Source organism: Orussus abietinus, unplaced genomic scaffold (genome assembly GCF_000612105.2).
Source record: "Orussus abietinus isolate OABI.00-Male unplaced genomic scaffold, Oabi_2.0 scaffold6, whole genome shotgun sequence".
Taxonomy (NCBI): domain Eukaryota; kingdom Metazoa; phylum Arthropoda; class Insecta; order Hymenoptera; family Orussidae; genus Orussus; species Orussus abietinus.
In genome coordinates this window covers 988,529-1,006,487 of record NW_019396002.1, presented here as the reverse complement: position 1 = coordinate 1,006,487, position 17,959 = coordinate 988,529, and the positions used below count along the sequence as shown (strand labels likewise).

Below are 17,959 nucleotides of genomic sequence, written 5' to 3'. Positions count from 1 at the left end.
TACTTTGTTTTACCGCTTGTGCCTTTCGTGCAGCGAATCAAGTTGCAATAGTGCGAACATTACCCACACTTCCTAGTGCCCGCGAATTGATACAGCGATTTCAAACTAGTGCTCGACGTGTCAAGACGTTATCACAGAGATTTGAGGTTATGCGAGGAATCTGCTTCTCGACGATTTTAAAATCGACGTGAATTGAGGATGTGGTGCACAGAATGCACAGCAGGGTGATGAAAAAGGGTGAAAATGTAGCAAAATGTAATTGTCAGAAATTCTAGTAACCTTGCCACGTGTTTAATCGAACTAGATAGCGCTGCGATCAGCTGTCAAATATTCCCAGCCAATCGTCGCTTCTCCTCGGCCTGCGAACGGTGGCCTCAAGATGAAAGGAGCTGCCGTGTATGTCACTTCTGCGATTGCCTATTTTCTCTCTCTCTGTCCCGCAGTCCTGCGACCGGCTCAGTCGAATATATTCTTTCTATGGAGGGAACTCGGTAAATTTCCCCAAGTGAAGGGCACAGTGATTTCCACGTTCCCCAGGTATGCCATCCGTCACGTGAGAATAGGTTAGCGGGTCAGAGGTCCGTTTAGAGATAAATTAATTACAGTTTGAATATTTTAGGTCCCGTTGACGATGCCCTCGAGGAGGAGTAAGGGTGGCCTGCTGGCCAGGGTCAATTTTCCCCTTTACACCATCCAGATGTTGACCAGCAGGCACGTCGTCGTCGGAGGTGGCGGGGGATCCTCCAAAACGGGAGTCGCCAATGGATTTGTAAGGCTCCTGGAACCTAACCTCGTCGTTTGTAGCTCAGTTTGGTCTTTAAATAGCTTCGGGTTCATGATAGTGCAATATTGATTCCGATTCCAAGAATGTCCGAACTCCATGTGGCTCGGACATGGCTTAAACAAAATCGCTGCGGAAAGTTGAGTTTAGAGATCAGATGCTAATATGGTCTTTTTAATCTGTTCGCAGGAGATATTCGAATTGTCACACGACGGAAGTCAGTTTGTTGCCGAAGAAGTTACGAGGCATGAAACTGGACCCAGTGTGGTTATGAATTGTGCGTCACACAGCGACGGCAAAAGGACTTGGATTGCCGCGGGACAGGAGAATCACTGTCAACTGTACAGCGTTAATACTAAGGTTGTTTCTGTGGAAAACGGGGAATTACTAAGAGGGACGACTTCAAATAGAGATGGGGTTAGACAAAGGAGGAAGGAAGAAAGTTCAGAGACTAAAGAGAATATCGTGAACCGTGAGAGGACGGAAGACGTGAAGGATAATAATTCCAATGTCAAATGCAAAAGATTGCAGTTAATTGTCAAGCCAGCTGACAGCATACAAACTGACTTTGGGTGAGATATACTATTTTTCTGATTACTGTTAAAGATGGTAAGCTAGACATAAAGGATTATTTACTTACAGAGAAGGAGAGTCTTTACAAAGGATTGTTCGAGTGAGTTCGAACGGTTCGTTTATGGCAACCGGAGGTACGGACGGTCATATAAGATTGTGGAAATTTCCACAACTCACGAAAGTTCACGATATTCAGGCACATTCAAAAGAGATCGACGATATGGATTTCAGTCCACAAAAGAATCTTCTTGTGAGTATTGCCAAAGATGGTAAAGCCTTTTTATGGGGCATAGCTTCAGGCAAGAAAGACAAAGAGCTCACGTGGAGCCCTCCGAATGGTGCAAAATATATGTACAAAAGGTGTCGCTTCCAACACTCCGAGGATAAGTCGAAGACACAACTATTTATATTATCAAATGCTACGGTTGCGAAGAATCCCAGTTTCCTGCAGTTATGGAGCACAGACACGGGAAGCATTGTCAAATCTGCGCCGTTCAAAGAAACTTTGTCTGCCTTAGCAGTTTCGGACAATGGCAAGTTTGTGGCCGTTGGAACCATGTTCTCAGGAAGTGTCGACATCTTTGTGGCATTCAGCTTGCAGAAAGCATTCCATGTATCTGGTGCGCACAGTATGTTTGTAACGGGTTTGGAGTTCCTTCCTACAAAACTGGATGGACCAGCCATCACCAGTAATTCGGAAGCTGCCGTTGTCAGCATCTCTGTTGACAACCGAATCTGTATACACAGTATACCTTTTAGACGTAAGTGACACGAGTCTTTCTCAGAGTACTTTCTATTTCTTGTTCCAACTATGTGCAAAGACTTTCAACGATCCACCTAAAATACATTTTCTTTTCGATTCAGACACATTACCTTTCTGGCTGGTGGTTATCCTGATTGTTCTGAGTATCTGCATCGCCTTCATCCTCTGCAGTTACCTCGGTATATGACCCCAGCAACCTGGTGTCGACTTAAAGACTCTGGCGTCTCTTAGCATTTACCTCGCTTAGCGTCTCATTAAAGATGCAGTGAAGATGATTCCAGTCCTATGGAGTCGAAATAAGATTGAAGATTTATCTTCCCCTTCTTTATTCTTACTCTTAGAAGATTCATCTTCGAAGGACTTGATAGAAAGCTCGACGCATTCACGCGATCGGCGCTTATCTTAACAAAGGGAACGACATTGATGAGCTCGCGATTCGCATTTATGTGGAGTCGATCTCTCCATCGACTTTTTAAATTCCTGACATTTGTAGCGCGACGCAGTAACAGTCGAAAGCCACTTGGAACGTGTTCCAGGAAGGCACAGCGAAATGCAAAATCAGGGCTAACAATTACCATTAGAGTGACACAATTTCAAGGAATATTTAATGGAGGCACAGGTGTACCTATCGCGAAGTCGCTGACCGTGTACATTTTAGATAGATTATCTCAACACAAGGTTGTTCCAACCGTTATCAGAACTCGACGATGAATGGACCTAAAACCGAACTTTTGTTTTTTTGTATCGAACTCGAATTGTTAAATATAATTAGTTAGCCAAGTACCGACACTGGAGGACTCTTGTAATCACTTTACTTTCTTTGATGAAGGGTGATCGAAGGCAACTCAGGGTAGTCGTCAAAAGTGATCGTTTTATTGAAAAATGTCTTAAGACAAATTTAACATTAAGCAGACGCGCGTCTTAACCGCTAGTAGAGAATGTCGCGGGAATTTGTTTTCGACATGTAGAATTTAAGTCTGCGTCGAAAAGGCGTCACCGAGACCGCCGGGGGAAAGCAGGAGACGAAGGGGGGTCGTTTCAAAGAGGAGGGAAGTGTTTATGTACAAGTGAAGTCTTCGGCATACTCTTCTCCCCCGTACTTAGTCCCGGAGAGCTGGATACCCGAGGGTGATCTTCCCAGGGTATCTCGCGTCGGGTGGCACCCGGGATCATTTCTTGTACCAAGGGACGTCAGACTCGGTTGGCAAGAGGAGAAACGAAGAGGGACGCCCTCGATAGAGTCATTTTGACTCTACTTCCTGACAGAGAACCCATCCCCGGTGGGGTCCAACAGCCAGGGGTAATTGTTGGGGCACTCCATACACGTGAAGAGGCGCAGAGTCTCTCCAGGAAGCTCTCGGGTAGTCAAAGGACACGCATTCGGCAGAGAACAGTAGGGCTGTCCCTTCTCGTCGCAAGTCTCCTTCCAGTCCTGGAAATCCCTCAGCGCGGACAACTCCGTCGGCGTCTGCATCCATTTTATGACCTGCGATCCGATTTAATGTATCATACATGTATACGTATAATTTTACCTGATTTAGTATATCCTATTATATTTTAAAACGCCCTGGTGATTGCGAAAGTGGCCTGGGTCATTTTTCTATGTTTCTTTTTTATAAAACCGTGTTATTGTAATCAATTGCCATTTATATGGATACCTCGTAATTGGGATAAATTCAGTTTTATAGTTCTTCGAGTTAGAACCCTTTCATGCGATTCGATTTTGTGTAACAGCTGATGTAGCGCGTTGCGTGTTCTCTAGAGAGTGCGGAAAGAGAAGAGAGGATTTTCGATAAGCGAGATGGAGATCCAACTCACCTGGACCATCGTGACGAAGTAGACGTCGCTCCTGGCCAGCATCTCCTCGATGAACTTAATGAGCTCCTCCTTGTACTCCTTCTTGCTCTTCAGCCAAGAGGCGTGGAAATGAAGACCCAGGGGCGCCCTGTTGCTGGTGTAGTGCCTATTGAAATTGTGCCTGAGGAGCCTGGCGAATTGTTCTCCGGTCTGGACGTTGGAGCAGGAGTCCACCATGTGGCAGCCAGGTAAGGACTCATCAAACGTGGGATCGTCTCTCCGGTCCAACTCGTTCATCACCATCTCCCAGACCGGGTGAGACCTGGATGGGCAGTTGCCGCCGTTTCCGTTGCACTTATGAGGCATTCTGAAATACAGGGTGTAAGGCCAGATCGGAACTCGTCCCAGGGATGCCGTGATGGAGGCGTCGTAGACGAAGAACTGGTCGGCCATCATCTCGAACTGCTTGTTGCCGCCCACCCTGAGGTACGGAGCTCGCATCCCGATGATGGACCCATCGGTGATGTTGGCGAACCGCTCGATGATCAGCCTAGCTCCTGCCATCTCTGCCAGCCAGTCGTCGTACGTTCCCTGGGTCCAGTACTGAGGGTCGTCCTTGTGAGTCAGGGAGAAGACCGAGATCTCGTGGCCCTTGCGGTGCAGGTCCTGGACCGCCGAGTAGTTGGTGTACTTGTGGGACACGAAGAACGTGCCTCTGATTTGGCAGCCGTTCGGGTTCTGCCGCTGACCGTTGAAGACCTCCTCGTACAGGTCGATGTTGTCCACGTTTACGGCGCCATTGAAGGTAATCGTTATCATCTGGGGAACCTGACTAGGCTCGATGTTTCCAGGGATCCTGGTGCCGTCCGCTGAGCAGTAGCAATCAGGCAACACGCACTGGGTCGGGTCGCAATCCGGTGCCCGGTTGGGGTCGGTCTCTACAGCTAATAAGGTATAACATTTCTGGTTAAGCCATGCTCTAGGAGTGAGACTCATGGTGGTTAGTGATCTCCTTAATTTGTCCCCCAGGTTGGGACTCGGTGGCGCTACTCACTGCAGGCATTCTCGTCGGACTCGTCCTTGCAGTCGGGCTTGCCGTTGCAGAAGAGCTCCTTGTCTACGCACTCCCCGTTACCGCAGGAGAGCTTGCCCTCCGGGCACACCGGCTCGTCGGTCTTCAGGATCGGGAGGACCTTGCGGGGCTCTGAAAATTGTTCACCGGTGCCTTCGTAAACGGGATCTTCCCTCAAAAGCGGAGACCACCCAGGTGTGTCCAAGGCCCGAATTACAAATAGCCTCTGCCCGGCATTTACTTCTAGTCTATTTACACCTTCGATTCAGGGATGCGAATATACTGTACACTGTTAGCGACTCGGCTCTTGGGTTGGGGAGCTGCACCGAAAGTCCGTCATCGTCAATCGAGGTGGGACACGTAGCTCTTTCTCATTGACAATCAGGATACTACGTGTCGCCGGAGGGGAAATTTCAAGGTCTTCGTCGGCGTCCTCGTCGAGGTTTATCGGGGGTTCTCTTTTTTTTTTTCCTTTTTCTTTTTCTTTTTCTGTCGTGGGTACTTCGTGGGCTCACGACGACGCACGCGCCCGTTGTTGTTAAATTTACGCGGACCTCGAGGTACGATCACCTGCTCGTCAGGGTCGCCGATCGTCGGTTTTGACGTACCTCGACGTCGCGAATGAGTAACATCAGCGAGAGACGGAAAGTGAAGAGAAAGAGTACAGAAGTTGAATGAAGGGCCCACTCTCTCGCCCGAGGACGAGCTCGTTTACTTATATATTTTTTTTTATTTCTTTTTTTTGGGGGGCGGAGTTCTGGACACCGATGGCAGAGAACTTGGAAATAGCGTGAATTGTTCCGTTTCTTATACCCGATTTTTCCTCCTTTTTTTAACCTTTATTATCTCTAGGCTGCTCACTGAAAGTTCCAAATTTCTTCCAGGTATGTCACGAGGAACTGAGATATTCCGCCGTTAAGGGGACCTGAAAGCGGCATCCGAGGAGTCAGTCATTTATGAAACTTTTCTTCGAATTGAATTTACCGAATATACAAAGTGAATGCAAAGGCTATAAGGATGGTTCCTACACCCATGCAATTTTAGTTATTATACGAAATATTTAAAATATCTATAAACAAATTAAAAAGAAAAATTGTATTTTCATTAGTGTCAGGACCTTCCTTATATCCTTCGTATTCGCGTTGTAAAGTTTGAAACCACTCGGTACACCCCTTAAGGAGAAAAGTTTCACGAAAGATTGACTCCTCGGATGCCACTTTCACGTCCCCTTAATCGGGGATTAACTCCGAAGCCGAAACTGAAGAATTAACCACGGATTAATGCGGGCGCTTTAGTGCGCCCTGATGCTAATTGTCGTGGAAGTCTCATATGGTCCATTGACTGTGGTCGAGCGAGTAGAGCGAATATTAGTAGGAGAGAGAGTAGAGAACGAGTGAAGAAACACGGAGAGGACCTGCAAGAGTACGCCGGCTTTGAATTTCACCGAACAAATGTGGGAACGAGAGCGAGACGCTCGGAAAAAGAGCGCCGCTCGAGCGGATCGACGACCGATTTCACCGGCGACGTTGATTAAGTGATAACGAGTAATTTAAGCGAGATGAAGCACGGGAAATCGGCGCGACAAGAGGCCATCGGTGAAATTGGTCGCACGGCGTGAAGAAAGAAACAGAGAATCGCGTCGGCTGTACTTGTCATCGAGTGACGTCGGAGAGCCAGAAGAGTGATGGACCGAGAGATATCACGTGGAGGAATTAGGAAGTTACGAATCTAGATGTTGCAGCTGCATCTGCACCCCTAGTTGCGTCAGATCCCATGCAGATCTAGTTCCCAGCCCCGAGGCGGTCGTGCAATCTATCGTTAGACTTCTACCTCTAATCAATCGGGGACCAAAGCGTTACCGTTGATGACCGACTTGGGTGTTAGCGTTAAGCGCGGGGAAAAGTTATAATTAATTACTGTGAGAAGTGGGGAGAATGTAGGGGAAGTCGCGTTAAAACTCGGACTTTCATCTATCGGGTGATGGGGTCAAGGGACGACTCGAATACCTCCCGAAGAGCGACCACCTGGTGGATGATCTTCGCCGCTTGAAAGCGGACCTTCGTTGGTTGCGTTCACTCTGTTAGGTAGATCCATCGCCCGGAAGCGACGATGCTCGATTGGTCGTTCGGTGACACTTTGGAACTCTCGAAGACTGGAATTTAGAGGAGGTATCCGAGAGGCTCGGGTTAGAGAAAAGGGTTAGAGAAGTGATGACGACGAGGAGGGTTAGTGGTCGCGGTGCGTGCTACGGCGCGAGTCTACGATGGCTTTGGGTCCTCCTCGACCTTGCCAGGCTCCTAGGAGGTCCAGCGACCCCGAAGACCTCCCCCGAGGTCCCGGGGTCCCGGGACCATCCCTGAAGTCCTGCCGGTCGTGACTTACTCTCGAGCTTGTCACAGTTGGTGACCTTGCCCTTCCAGTCGCAGGTCTGTTTGTCCAAATCAAAGGCCAAGCCGCTGGGACAGGTGATTTTCTTCAGGCCGGACCTTGTACACCTGGGGGAAGAGAAGGGAGGCGCAGGTGAGAATTAGCGAGGTTGGGGCAGGGCTTACTCTCGAGCTGGTCGCAGTTCTTCACGTTGGTCTTCCAGTCGCAGGTCTGCCGTTCGATGTCGAAGGCGAGACCGGTCGGACACCTTACGGTCGCGAGCCGCGTCACTCCGATCTCGGTGGCTTTGTCGCACCTGTATGGATTGGGTTACGTTAGCTTGCGCCAGGTTAAATCCACATTATAGCCTTCCCAGGCAACCCTAAAATCCCTAAAATACCCCGCGAACGCCCTGAGAGCATTTCCCCCCACGATTCAGGTAAAGAGACTCGGTCGCCCAAGTGAGTCCACTTGGCGCGGGACTCATCCTCGAGTTTCTTGCCAAGACATTTTTCTTACGCCCCCAGACAATGTAAAAAAGCTGTAACCCATGTTTTACTCCGTCTGCGCGTCTGAGGCTTTGAAAAAATTCCTAACCAGCCGAGACGCTTCAAGCCGTATTTCTCTCCGATCTCGCGCGTGTCTCGAGAAACTCGTAGTCCTTGAGCCCATCGAAACTCGCGATCCGTGACTCATTTCCATAGAGGCGGGCCCGTTGTTTAGAGCAGATCGCCTTGAACTCCGGGAAAGAGCGACCCGCGATCGCTGCAGGAAATCCCGACGCGATTCACCGTTAATCCTTAGAGATCGAAGTCGGTCGTCGGCCACTAGGACCTTGGAAACTATCCGTGACGACACTGACATTACCGATTAATCGCGATTGCATTGCAGAATCGAGACGACGCCGACCTCTTCGTCGCGCCGACCTGGGTTAAAATTAACCCATGACGCACGTCGCTGATCAATGCAGAACGAAAAGAGGCAAAATAAAGATTCTCTTTCTTCTTCCACAGGGAAAATCCGGCAGAGCTTAAGGTTACCTCACAACGTCGCGGCAGTCACCTTCCGTGTTCAACCGGAAGTACTCGTCACCCGGCCGGTCTTGGCAGAGCTCTTCGGCATTTGCTTCCAGCCCATCGGAGCCGTCGTCATCCTGCGCCGTTACCGCTCCTGGAAGATAGATGCGGAATAGTTTATAGGATTTCGTTCTAGGGGAAAAATAAAACAAAAAATTGAAAAATTCGAAAGGGGACTTAAGGGCGATTTTTTACGAAGCGAGAACCGATCGCGGCACCGAGCGCGGTGGCTGCCGAGGGTCACCGAACTCTCGTCAGAGTAGAAAGTCTTGGAAATGTCAGGGCGACGGGGGGAAAGTGACAGTGGTTCTCCAAAGTAGGTTCTCCTCGATCCTTTCCATTCCGATTTCTTCCTCTGCGCATGCCCGAGCGTGCGTGCAAGGACATTGCCGATCGAAATTTCGCGAAGCGGCCTCCCCGTTCACTCGTGCGTTTTCCAGGAAAATGTTGCCGCTTTTATTCAGTCTTACAAAGGGTAATTTTAAATGTGGAAGGCGCGTGCAGGTGCCCAGAGTAACTATAGGTGGTAAATGTAGCGGTTATTTTCGAGATTACTTTTTAAACGGAAGAGAGGTAATGGCGGAACGTCCCGGGCGGGTTTGCAAGTTCAGGGATTGCTTGGAAACGACCCTTGTAATTGGCGAGAGGGAATCGATACTGTTCGTTCGGAGTTTCCTTTTCTAGCTCGTTTGTGCTAGGTTTTTCAGGGTTTCTTTTACGCCGTTTATTTCTAGGCCGTAGTCGCGACGCGGCGCACCGGTAGCAAGATAATCGGCAAGTTCTTTGTTCTCCTTTTGTGTCGCCCGATATGGCTGTGACCGGTACCGGACTCGTTCTTCCGGGGTGCAACGTCACTCGATCGTCTCTCGATCGATCGGAGCCGATCGATCTCAACTGGCGCGCCGACTTCCGCCGTGCTTCCGGTTGCTGCTTATGGCCACCAGAAAGAACGGCAGATTTATTAATAACCGGGCATGCGTCGACGTAAATGTACGCGGTTCACTGACACCCTGATTTTCTATATACCGTTTAGTCATTAATATTCTCCTAGCCAACGAAACGCAGACGTGTCGATCAAACTCGGTATTAACAAGAGGTCAAATACGGGTCTTTCGGAGACACGGGTTCGATTTTCGTGGGATTTAATTTCCAGCGACTTTCAAATCACGTTAGTAAGTAAAGGGAAACGGTGGAGGGATTGGAAATGAGGGTAAAATTGTGTAGATCATTTTTGGAACGAAATTGGGACGTCAAAGGGCGAACAGCCCACGTGGGCTCGCGCGGAGACTCCGGAGACTTCAACGCCCGGAGCTGCACAAGACATGTCGCGCGGCAGTCTCCGCGTTTATTTGAGCTGTTTTCCATTTCTTTTCCTTATTCTTTTTCCGGGGGATCGAGGCGCTAATTGCGAGGCGATATTTAATATGTACTTACCTAGCAGGAGAGCAAAGGACGCTAAGATGAAAACCAACTTCGGCGACATGGTCGTCGTCGTCGGCAGGACAGAAAGCGTCTGGACAAGCCGCGCCCTCTCGCCCCTCTATATGTGCACCACCACTCCTTCCCATTCTTTCGCCTTTACGACTTTCACCTTCCGGACGGTGCTGCCACCTTCTCGAGGGCCACCTAGGGAACTACCTCGACCAGAAGGAGAATTCTACCTCCATGGAGGAGTTTCAAGAAGCGATCCCTCGGGCGAATAGATCCTTCCTCGTGACTCCTCCGGGGCTTTAGAATTTTGAAATACGCGAAATTCACCTCTTCGTCTCCTCGCCTCTCGCTTCGGCGACTCCTAGAGGTTACGCAACCTGATGATACGTTCGCCAGACACGGAGGGCGCTTCCTCTTCGGGGCTACCGATTGTTGTCGCCATTTCACGTTTCCAGGCAATCTCGGGCCAGGGAAAGGTTACTCGCTTAGAAGTCTCGCTCGTGAAACGTGGAGATAGGAGATTTCCTCGCGAGAGAAATCGGGCTGTGGAGTGGTATCTCCCGAAATCTTCCCGCCATTTTGCAGGGCTTTACGCGGAGTCTTTTCTTCTTTCGCGGCGCCATTTCGTGAGGGGTTTCACGATCGTAAACACCGTGAAGAAGCGAGTTCTGGCGCAACCAGTCCGCAACGAGATTGAAAAAAAAAGACGACGCATCGTGCCCGGCAGAAGAGGCCGAGGAGGCACCAGAAGAGAAAGGTTGAAGGTGGAGCTCCAAACAGAAGAAAAGAAAGAAGAGGCTAGTCTCCCCGCCGGGTTGAATTAGGAGCCGAGAACTACGCTTTGCAAATGGCTCCAAGCTCTGGGAGAACGTCCTTTCGGAGTTTCCTACGTGATTTACAACTTCGCCTTAACGCCTCCAATTCTGCAGAGGGCGACCTAAAGCCACGTCCACGGCGGGATATTTTACATTGAATTATTCCCCATTCCGTACATAAGTTCAGTTTATTTGGCAATTAATTGAAAGGCATTCACGAAGGCTTCATAGTTGCTGAAGAGCGAAATTCATGAGCGTACAGTAATTGTTGATATTAATGTCGTCGAGGGCGGATGCCTTTGAAGGATGTAGATTACTTTTATTTTTTTTTTTTTTCAAAAGGGCGCTGGCAAGTTCTTCACCCGCGGGTTTTAAATTGTGGAATAAATTCCCAAACTGGAAAAAGAGGTTCGCAAAGTGCAGAACTGTCTTGGGGCACGGCCTCGGGATTTATAAGGATGGTATAAATGGCATTTCCGAAGCCAGGATCCAGGCGAGTCCTTGAAGCCGGGAGATGCCATCGCACCTTCACCGAACCCTGGAGAACCCGAAGAAACCAGTTCTCGTCCCCGAGATATTCGTCGTCCCTGAGATGGCACAACGCTGGTCGAAGGAACGAACCTTAGAAGAGGTCCTAGAAGAGCCTTGAGTCCAGGAAACGCTGAAGTCACGTCCCGTTCTGGACCTTCTGGACGTTCCCAGAAGGCACGCCGTCGGCATCGCGAGTGCCCGAACCCTGTACATCCGGGACGTAAATTACCATTTCAAAAGAATCCAAATGTATACACTTTCAGTACATAAGATTGCAGGAGAACGACAAATTCGAGGACATTGAAAAAAAAAAGAAAATGAAGGTGTACATTTATCCCAAATTTCAAAACGAATTGATAATCTCATAGTCATCTTCGTCATATAATTTCGTGAAACCGAGCAGAATGAATAATACACTAGTGTATTAAATTTGAAATGATTTTACAGGATTTCCTGAAATTAGTATATTATACCTGAGTGAAATTTGGAATGAATGTATGATACAATTATGGCTTTTTTTTTATTATTAACATTGCAGGTTTCTCGAGAATGACGTGCTTTCCGATGACTCGTCGCATTTTTTTCCGGAGATATGCAAGATATGCTAAAATGCGACAAAGTGGGTGAAAAAAAGAAAAAGGGGAGGCAATTCTTGGTTGAAGAGGCGAGCAGAGCCGAATTGTCTGGCGAAGAGGTGGTTACACGAAGTTAGCGCGACGCCGAAGAGTTGCAACACGCAATCATCCTGCCGGAGACACGAGTTGGCGAAACCAGTTGGCTGCAGCTGGGCCTAGAAGATCGCGCCATAAATGTCAGTTGCGAGCCGGCCTTTAAGATGCCTCGACTGGCAGGCGCCATCTTCAGCACACTGACCTACACCTCTTCTGCCTCTTCAGCCTCCTCTGCGTCTTCTCCGGCTCGGCGCCTCCTTTGTCTCGAGGTCCGCGTGGAGGATGACACCTACCATGAAGATTTACACGAAGAGCAGAGCTGACCATCTCGAGTGACCGGGACAAGGCGTTCTCTGACTTCAGATGCAGCTCTCGACCCTGAAGAGGAGAACAGAAGTCGTTACTCGGGAACTAGCTTCGCTGAAGAGGCGAGTGAAGAACTCTGCGACTCCGGAGTCTTCCAAAAGATGGAAGAGGTGGAACTACCCGGCTTATTATTATTTTTGTAAGGGAAGGAAATATTCCGAAAGGGACAAAGGCAAAACGATCGGAGGTCCATGGACGGCCCTGATCCAGGGATCACGGGTGAGAAGACGTGATCATTGCCTAAGCAGCTGGTACGACTACGAATAGTGAACAGGAACGGCACTTGATCACCGAGAACCATAGATGCGAACAGTTGGACAGATTTCAATACGTTTCCTTAAGGCCTATGGATATAATTTTAAACAATAAGCCAATTAATTGTCTGTGAATCCAGGGAAAATATAGACTCGTTAATAGTAGATTCGTCTTATTTCGCCTGCTACATAAGTTAGCCTTTTTTGGAGATGCTGAGGAAGTCAGGCAGTCATTGACTGCGACCAGAGCCCAGTATATTTCCCACGGAGCGATCGCACTCGAAATGGGTCAGTCTCCAGCCCATTGTTCTCCAATGGAGGCACTCGACTCGATTCCAGCCACGTAGCCGAAGAAGTCCATTAGTATGACAAGAGACACCTTGATGAACGTGGTTTTCACCTTGACCGAGCCTTGGGTCAATGTCCAGCCTCTAGTTCGCCGCCAGGATGCTCTTGAGTTCTTCTTCTTCTTCTCTTGACTTCTGTCTCGGCATTTCCACTCCTCTGCTCCAAATCGCTACTTCCTTTCTTAATTATCACCCTGAAGAGTTCTCCCAATTTCACGTCCCCTACCTAGTGGTGCGGACTCGTGAGGCCCTGAAAAAGAGGCTACAAATTGGAGCCGAATCGGAGAGGGAAACGGCGATCTTCAAATCGGTCGCGTTCTTGAAGAGAACCTGAAATAACTGCCGAATTGGGGGAAATCGAGGAAAGAAGCAAATCGACTTAATGGCCTTTTCTGGTATTCCTGGTGAGTATCTCCGCGAAGCCGAGAATGGCCTTTGTAGATGGGGTACAAAAAAAAATGGAAAGGCAGAGACCGCCAGGCCGACCTCGAAGTCCGGGAAAGAAGAGCCGCTTCGAGGGGCTTGCCGGTAGCGAGATGCGACCCGATGCATTCTCGGTGCATTCTCGATGCACGTTAAGTAGGCGGGCATAATCATGCGCATCTCGTATTTCGAAACGCTACTTGTACGGCCAGTTGGTGCACGTGACCGACGACAGTGAACTTTCCACTGGGGCTGAGTTGCCGTGCTGGTACCAAAATGTCGGCTCGCGTTCTCCACTAGATCGAACAATTCAGTGTTTCGATCGAATTTCTTGATTACAGATTTTTTATTTTTATAATCATTTTCTCCTGCCGCCACGGGTACCAAAATGGCGGCTCGCGTTCTCCACTAGATCGAATAATTCAGTGTTTCGATAGAATTTCTTGATTACATATATTTTATTTTTATAATGATTTCCTATTGCTGCCACTGGTACCAAAATTGCGGATCGCGTTCTCCACTAGATCGAACAATTCAGTGTTTCGATACAATTTCTTGATTACATATTTCTTGCCCTAACTGACGGATTTTGTACATTAACCGATGAATTATTCTGACAGCAAGATTTTTTATTTCAATTTAACCGACTCGTACCTTGCCACGAGGCGGGACGTTAGAATCCGGTCTAAAGACTCGGAGAGAAAAGCCGCAGAAGAAATCGAGTCGAAGAAAGTCGCCGCCCTGATCCGTCGACCCGAATTTGAGAATCCACCTTTCTAAATCGACGACTCGATTTTGTCGGTGCCGATGCGAGTACCGACTCCTGATTGTGATGCTTGCCGGTATTGGAAAGCAGCCATGACGCTCGTTCGGCGTCCTGGAAATCCAGGCAAGACCTCTCGATTTTCCCGAATTTCGAAAGTCAAAATCATTTCGTACTTTCACCGCCCTCGAGGCCTCTCGAGACGGTGGTTTTCCTTTTGAGACTTTTGACATTCGTGGATTAATTTTTCTTTTCAGACCCCGCCATGAAGAAAGGATGCAGAAATCCGAACCAACTCCGGAGAGGCCCTTGAAGATGCTGAGGTGTATCTCGAATTCAGGTGTAATTTATTTACGATATTCCCGCCGTATTATACTAATTTTTGGTATACTTCATCCAGCCGATCAGGGCTTTTGAGGAATCCCGATTTTGTAATCACGTCGATGGTATAACCCGCCGACCTTGTTCCTTATCACTTTCACCGAGAGTCGCCTTTCGCAGGGCCGGCTCGAGAGCTTCCAGGACTCCCACTCGAAATCCAATCAAACGGCTTTCAAACGGCGCCTTCGGCTTCCAAAGTTCAAATTTCGACTCGCTACCAAAAACCGGCTCGTTTGACTCCCAAATCGACCCTGGTTTCGTAATAGATTTTATGTATTTTCCATGAAATCAGGGACTTCAAGGTTGCTTAGCCCGATCCAAGATGGCGGCCCAGGGCGTCAGTGGGTTAGGAGGAAACCGATTATCGAGAGGCTCTGTACCGGAGAAATGTCGAGGACGAGCCAACGGGACTCGCCGGGTCTTGTAACCTGCCATAACCTATCCTATTTTGCGTTGCTCAATCGCTATAATCTCTTCGAGCTTACGAAATGGCCCCGAGTGACTTTTCCCCTCGCGCCTTCGCTCTTTGTCTCGGGAAATTCGGCGTCGATAGATATCGTTGTCATATAAAAATTGCAGATACATTAGCGGCTTTAAACAATGGTATCCTCTTCTTATTCTTCGCTCCTTATCCCTGGAAATTCGACGAAGATTGATATCGTTGTTATATGAAAATTGCAAATATATATCAGCGGATTTGAACAATGGCGTCTGCTTAGTATCTTGTCGTCCTCTTTCTCGTCTTCTTCGTCCTTTTCTTTTTCATCGTCGAAAAAATAACCGCCTCACGTGGCGCACCGCACGACGCAGATTTATCGTCCTTTTTGTTAATTTACTTTCGTAGAGGGTTTCGCAAAGTGCGCGGACACTTTTTGCCCCAATCGACGTTACCCCACAAATAATGGCAATCGTTGCCGGGATAAGCGATTTGCATTAGGGATCCGGCAAAAAAGTCGGCGACTTAGGTAACCGGCTTACTGTAAGTAACCATTGCGGGTAATGTCGCTCGGATTTCTTGGCCCCGCGATGTTTTGTCGGGTTTTACCGACGCGAAGTAACAGTCCGCGAGCTCTCTGCCGGCGATATTGTTCGATCGTGCGTATTCCATTACGAAACGAGCCAATCGATTCATCGGCCCCGGATACAAATCTTAGCCTTAAATCAACCAAATTTCCGAATAAAAAGTACAAAAGAATGTCTCCGATTAACCCTTCATAACTTCAAAATGGCGGACGAAACAATATAACGCACCCAACTATACTAAATATATACACATTTGCACAGATTTATCGCAGGGATTTAGCCCAAAGGTATAAAAAAACGTGATTCAACTGCACGGATTATAATTCCCTAGGATTTATCGCAAAACCCCGCCGTCATCTTTAGATATTTAAGGTTAAACTCTCGAGACGAGGTTACGTCGATGCTTTTCAACTCCGGGATTTCTCTCTAGAAGGGCGGCGGATATTAAAAAGACCAAGGCGCTAAGAGTGGCGTTTATTTGTAATTAACAAAAAAGATGAGCGCAGCGTCCCTGAAGTCGGCGACAGTCCTTTCGGGAGTCAAACTCGTCCTTGTCAGCGAAGGATTTCTTCTTCGTTCAGGAAGTCGGCGAATGGTATCCTCGAGCTGCCCTCGAGATCGCGATCTTCCGTCCCTCTCCTTGTGGCGGTTTTCCCGGGAAAGACGAGGAAAGAGCATAGGTGGAATGTCGTGTGGGCGATGCAACGTTAGGTGCGGTTCACAACGCGCGTGCAGACCGTTCTCCAGACCATTGGAGAACATTGCTCGACTTGGCTCGAGATGCCTTCGTGGCACACGTCACTCGGCATTGGTCGATGGGTTCGTCGATGCCCTTTATCGATTGCCAGTGATGGTAAAAAAAAGTCGAATCGCGAGCGCATGAATCGTATATAAACATAAATCATATAATTGATATAAATAGACATGGTGTGACCATAGATATCCCCTTCTAATGGGCGTTCTTACGTAACCTTCGATATTCAATCAATATCATTCAATCTGTGGGGATTTCTAGTAATCCATTCTCCTTCCAATGTGTAGATTAGACGTGGGACCAATGAATCTTTGAATTTGAGGTTAGGACCGCTCGGCTCGTCAGGACCGACCGTCGACCGCCCGTTTCGATCTGTCGCAATCGATTTTCCATTGTGCAAGATCGTATTCTAAGAGCAGAGATCAATGCGACTTGACATTAAGAACGGAAAGAGTGGCACTACTCTTCCTTCGACCCTACGACCTGTTTCGTGTAGTCGGCCGTTGATCGCGATTTGCATTCAGCGTCGATATAAGGAATCGTCTCGTCGCATCTGATAAGGACGCCGAACTAATAAATGTACTCTTCTCGTGTCCTTTCATCGAGTCGTTATTCATGATTGTCCTTTCCAGGCGCGGATGCAAACTCAATTCCTGTTCATTAATATCCTTCGATCGATCGGTGATCTAGAGATCGTGATCGCCGATGCGGAACGCTACCGTGATACCGGTGCCTTGCGGAATGCCCACCGTAATCCCGGGAGGTTTGGCTTTATAATGTAAAATTTTACTATGCTAGTTTTTATATCGTTAGAATAAATAAGCCTTCGATAGCTCAGTTGGTAGAGCGGTGGACTGTAGTTGGAATTTGTAGACATCCATAGGTCGCTGGTTCAAATCCGGCTCGAAGGATTCCTTTTGCCGTTATTTCTTAAATTATTATTATTACATTTATGTTTAAGTAACGGTTGAAATTTAGGTCTACGTCACCTTTTGCCCGAGGTGAGAGTTTTGATCTCTGAGGAGACTTCTCTAATTGGTAGTCTTGAAATTGTTATCCATTTTTATTTCGCGTTATTCTCGGATGCAACGGGAGAAAATAAGCCTTCGATAGCTCAGTTGGTAGAGCGGTGGACTGTAGTTGGAGTTTGAAGAAATCCATAGGTCGCTGGTTCAAATCCGGCTCGAAGGATCTCATTTTTTGACTTTCTCGAATTTAAAGGGCAGATCCATTATTCCTAACCTCGCGTCGCCTATTTTTCCCGTCATCCCAATTAATGAGAAAATGCCTCTACGCTTCGAAAATCTTGAAGAATCTTGGATAAGAGTCTGTTTATAAATGACTCCTGGATGACCCGCGAGTTATCACAAAGTGATCGCGCGAGTCGCGACCGCTTCGCGGAGAGACTGCATCTCGGGGCGTCGTTGGCGGTCCCGCCGCCAGATGGCGCCAGCGTCGACCAATGGGGGCACTTCGCGGAGTCGCGTCAGCCAATCAGCGCGCTTTTTCGGGCCGCATGGAAATGCTCGTTAATATCTGGACAATTCGAGGAGCACTCGGTTTCCGTCACCCACTGACCCAGTGGGCCGAAATTTCACTCGCTTCCACTCGAGTCACGGCGAGATCTCACCGGGTCGATCGCAATCGCCGATCCCAATTGGCCAATCGCCAAATCTTCGCCAATTGTTGCAACGACGCGTTCTACTTTCAAACCCGTCGGCGCAATTCCCGTATACGCCGTGCGTATAAACCGTAGAAGGGGACGGCGTTA

The 17,959-nt window shown here is 48.4% G+C and overlaps 2 protein-coding genes and 2 non-coding genes across 4 annotated transcripts; 3 read left to right on the top strand and 1 right to left on the bottom strand.

Annotated features, from left to right (window-relative positions):
- Nucleotides 1-359: 359 nt before the first annotated feature.
- Nucleotides 360-2,900, top strand: LOC105694249 (prolactin regulatory element-binding protein). Its single transcript, XM_012414734.1, has 5 exons — nt 360-537; nt 620-769; nt 971-1,353; nt 1,424-2,115; nt 2,219-2,900. Exons 2-5 carry the CDS (start codon nt 632-634, stop codon nt 2,302-2,304), a joined length of 1,299 nt encoding a protein of 432 aa, XP_012270157.1. The 5' UTR covers nt 360-537; nt 620-631; the 3' UTR covers nt 2,305-2,900.
- Nucleotides 2,901-3,029: 129 nt separating this feature from the next.
- On the bottom strand, nt 3,030-9,921 carry LOC105694248. The gene is made up of 6 exons (XM_012414733.1): nt 9,864-9,921; nt 8,394-8,523; nt 7,539-7,669; nt 4,969-5,118; nt 3,936-4,858; nt 3,030-3,603 (listed from the first exon to the last, which is right to left on the bottom strand). Exons 1-6 carry the CDS (start codon nt 9,910-9,912, stop codon nt 3,370-3,372), a joined length of 1,617 nt encoding a protein of 538 aa, XP_012270156.1. The 5' UTR covers nt 9,913-9,921; the 3' UTR covers nt 3,030-3,369.
- A 7,090-nt stretch (nt 9,922-17,011) lies between these two features.
- Nucleotides 17,012-17,099, top strand: Trnay-gua. The gene is given in 2 exon segments: nt 17,012-17,048; nt 17,064-17,099. It is a non-coding gene; the product is annotated as a tRNA-Tyr (tRNA).
- A 192-nt stretch (nt 17,100-17,291) lies between these two features.
- Nucleotides 17,292-17,379, top strand: Trnay-gua. Its single transcript is given in 2 exon segments — nt 17,292-17,328; nt 17,344-17,379. It is a non-coding gene; the product is annotated as a tRNA-Tyr (tRNA).
- The last annotated feature ends 580 nt before the right edge of the window (nt 17,380-17,959 follow it).